Source organism: Apodemus sylvaticus, chromosome 13, assembly GCF_947179515.1.
Source record: "Apodemus sylvaticus chromosome 13, mApoSyl1.1, whole genome shotgun sequence".
In the NCBI taxonomy this organism is placed as follows: Eukaryota; Metazoa; Chordata; class Mammalia; order Rodentia; family Muridae; genus Apodemus; species Apodemus sylvaticus.
This window is the reverse complement of record NC_067484.1, coordinates 19,829,462-19,833,596: the sequence shown is the minus strand read 5'-3', so window position 1 is coordinate 19,833,596 and position 4,135 is coordinate 19,829,462. Positions and strand designations below refer to the sequence as shown.

The window sequence follows — 4,135 nt, the reverse complement described above, 5'->3', positions numbered from 1 at the left end:
TTTGTGTGTGTGTGTATAGACAATGATGGGGACATGGATGATATACATGGAATGGACATGAACATTCAAGCATGAACCTACCGGGGCCATTCTCATTCAGACCATATCACTCTTGTCGCATTTGGGGAAAGTATTTACTTTACCATTATGTAAAATATTAGGGGTCCCACCATTTGTAGATACTATTTGTCAAATGAGGACTTTCCTTCTATTTCTATTTTTAAGACAGTCATGCTGGATAGCCTTGATTGGCCTGATAGTACACAGTCCAGATTGCCTTGAGCTAGCAACAACTCCTTGACTCATCTTCAGCCTCTAGTACTGATTACAAGCATGCACTACACACCCTCTTCCTCCTTAAAGTCATGATTGAGATTTGAATTTATTGATAGTTCTGTGTTGATTATGGTCACATGACTTTTTTGTTTGTTTTTGTTTTTTGGATTTGTTTTTTTTTGAGACAGGGTTTCTCTGTTTAGCCCTGTTCCCCCCACCCCAGACTGGGTTTCTTTATGTAACCCTGACTGTCCTGGAACTCACTCTACAAGACCAGGCTGGCCTCAAACTCAGAAATCTGCCTGCCTCTGCCTCCCAAGTGCTGGAATTACAGGCGTACGCCACCATGCCTGACTTGCAAGTGGGGTTTTATATTAGAGCATAAGCTGACAGTAAAGTGGCTAATAACCAAGACTAGTTTCTAAAATGAAGTGGAGAGCAAAATTTGATTTAATAATATAACTCAAATGTAAGTTCCAAGAGAAGATAGTATCTGAATATTATATTCTATGTGTTGTGGTATATGTGGTATACTATCCGGAAAAACCTGATTTTTACAATATTTTAGGTAGGATTTTTTTTCAAAACATACTTGACAATAACTTGTCTTTTTCCCCCCTCCCCCCTTTTTAGAATATGGTTTCTAGTTTTAGGGTTTTCTGAATTACAAGTGTTACTGGGCTTTGCTGGACGGAATAAAAGTGGGCGCAAGCATGACCTCCTGATGAGGGCGTTGCATTTATTGAAGAGTGGCTGCAGCCCTGCGGTTCAGATTAAAATTCGAGAATTATATAGACGCCGATATCCACGGACACTTGAAGGACTTTCTGATCTATCTACAATCAAATCATCGGTTTTCAGTTTGGATGGTAGTTCATCACCAGTAGAAACCTGACTTGGCTGTGGCTGGAATCCACTCGTTGCCTTCTACTTCAATTACGCCTCATTCACCATCATCTCCTGTCGGTTCTGTGCTGCTTCAAGACACTAAGCCCACGTTTGAGATGCAGCAGCCATCTCCTCCCATCCCTCCTGTCCATCCTGACGTGCAGTTAAAAAACCTGCCCTTCTATGACGTCCTTGATGTTCTCATCAAGCCCACGAGTCTAGGTGAGTACTAAGAAAAATTACTTCTTAATTAAAATTTTTTTAGAAGCGAATAAAATAACCTTCAACTATTGATTAGTGATTTGCTAGTAATACCTTAACATTGAAAGCCAGGGTTGGCAAAGTGGCTCAGAGGAGGGTGATAAAGATGTTTGCTGTCAAACGTGATAATCCCAAATCAGTCCACAAGACCCCTGTGTTGAGAGGGTTGAGAACCTGTTCTTGGAGCAAATTCTCTGCTCTTGCACATATGTATCACAGCATGGGCACTCCCACAGATAAATGTTAAAAAATATTTGTAAGAAATTGATAGCCAGGTGTGGTATGCAGTAGTAATTCAGGAGATCTGTGGGCTTAGCAAGGTTATCATAGGGAGGCCAGCCTGGACGACTCAGTAAACGACTATGTAAACTGTATTACACATTGAGTGTTATTTCAAAAGCAAAGATCCCCACCTGTTGCTACTTTGTTTCCAACCTAATTCCCTGGTAAAAGAAAGCTCAACTCAGCAGTTAACGAAACAAGCTATAAGCCTAGATTAGGTAGATATCCCACTCCACTGCTCTATTCTCATCTATATTATCCCATAGAACTTGCGGTTTCTCCAGGCCACAAGCTTCTCTCTCTGCTGCCTCTCTGTTCCTCTCCTGTCGCTCCTCTCCCCCCCCCTCCTTTCTTTCCTCATCTCTCACCTTCGCTTCCTTTCTCCATCCCTCCCTCCCAGACTGGGGAGTGAGTAGTTTTGCTCTAGTAGGTGTTAATGACTACCATGGGACACCACAGGTTCAAAGCAAGTGGTTCAACCAGTCAGGGCATGAAACCTAAAATTCTGAAAACTTTTCTTTTTAGAATTGATTCAGGAACTTATTATGAGGGATATTTAGTTAGCACATGTGCTATGTGCTGTGAGGACCCCTCTGGGATATGGCACAGAAGAGAAGTCTGTAGGATACTCATAGGATAGTGGTTACAGTAGAACGGCCTTTAGAAGTGTTTGACCACTTCTAAGGTGGGGCCAAGAGATAATCAGCAGTGTATCTTTACTCATTAACATCAACAGTGTAAGTGGTAGATTCTGGAAATCTCATAGTTTTCTTTCCTTACTGCTTTGTTCAGAAATAGAATTGTACTTTCTTTAACTTTACTTATAGCTTTTCTTTTTAACTAATTTCAGCAAAATTAAAGGAAAATAGTTTTTTGTTTTGGTTTGAGACAAGGAGTCTCTGTATAACTATGACTGTCTTGAAACTCAACTCTGTAGACCAGGCTGGCCTTGAACTCACAGAGAACTGCCTGCCTCTGCCTCTTGAGTGTTAGTATTAAAGGTGTACACCACTACTGCCAGGTAGAAACAGTTCCCCTGCTTCCAATATAAATTTAAAATAAATAAACTTTTATGTTTGGCTTTTTTTGTTTGTTTTTTGAGACAGGTTTTCTCTTTATAGCCCTGGCTGTCTTGGAACTCACTCTGTAGACCAGGCTGTCCTCGAACTCAGAAATCCGCCTGCCCCTGCCTCTGCCTCTGCCTCTGCCTTCCGAGTGCTGGGATTACAGGCGTGCGCCACCACTGCCGGCTTTGTTTTTGTTTTTGTTTTGTTTGTTTTGAAATGGTTTCTCTGTGTAGCCCTGGCCTTCCTAGAACTTGCTCATAAATAAATTGAGATTGCAGTGCTAGAAATGCATATAACCTGTTTTGTAGTTAACCTTAGAACTAAAATAAACTGTTAGGTTTTTCGGGATTCTTGCTTGACACTGGTTTTTATAGATTGGTCCTTCCTTCCTTCCTTCCTTCCTTCCTTCCTTCCTTCCTTCCCCTCCTCCCTTCTTCCTTCCTTCCTTCCTTCCTTCCTTTTCTTTTCTTTCTTTCTTTCTTTTCTTTCTTTCTTTTCTTCTCTTTCTTTTCTTTTCTCTTTCTTTTCTTTCTTCTCTTTCTTCTCTTTCTTTTCTTTCTTTTCTTCTCTCTTTTCTTTTCTTTTCTTTTCTTTTCTTTTCTTTTCTTTTCTTTTCTTTTCTTTTCTCTTCTCTTCTCTCCTCTCCTCTCCCCTCTCCCCCTCTCCCTCTCCCCTCTCCCCCTCTCCCCCTCTCCCCTCTCCCCTCTCCCCTCTCCCCCTCTCCCCTCTCCCCTCTCCCCTCTCCCCTCTCCCCCTCTCCCCTCTCCCCCCCTCCCCCCTCCTTCCTCCCCCCTCTCCCCTCTCCCCTCTCCCCTCTCCCCTCTCCCCTCTCCCTCTCCCCCCTCCTTCCTCCCCCCCTCTCCCCTCTCACCCTCTCCCCCCTCCCCCCTCCCCCTCTCCCCTCTCCCCCCTCTCCCCCCCTCTCCCCCCCTCCCCCCTCTCCCCTCTCCCCTCTCTCTGTGTAGCCCTAGCTGTCCTGGAACTTACTCTGTAGACCAGGCTGGCCTCGAACTCAGAAATCCTCCTGCCTCTGCCTCCCAAGTGCTGGGATTAAAGGTATGAGCCACCACTGTCCTGCTTATAGATACTTTCTTTTATTTCTTTTTAAAACATTTCCCCCCCTGTTCTCAAATTATAAACATCAGAAACACAACAGGAAAGGAAGGTGTTTCATGATCCCATTTCTAATTCAGCCAGAGATATTTCAAAGTTAGCTATCTCTCTATATGTATTGTGCCCTTTTTTGTTTTGTTTTGTTTTTTCCTATTTTCCATTTGAAAAGACTGTTGTAGTTGCAGGTGCACTGTGTGGTCTTTCTGATGGAGAGGGTTATTTCTGTTGGAGATAGTTGTGAATACTGT

The 4,135-nt window shown here is 43.1% G+C and overlaps 1 protein-coding gene across 1 annotated transcript in view; it reads left to right on the top strand.

Annotated features, from left to right (window-relative positions):
• The first annotated feature begins 912 nt into the window (after positions 1-912).
• Pias2 (protein inhibitor of activated STAT 2) overlaps positions 913-4,135 on the top strand; it is a 48,322-nt gene continuing 45,099 nt past the window's right edge. Inside the window, 3 exon segments of the mRNA XM_052156101.1 lie at positions 913-933; positions 935-1,165; positions 1,167-1,386. Coding sequence (XP_052012061.1) covers positions 913-933; positions 935-1,165; positions 1,167-1,386 — 472 coding nt within the window.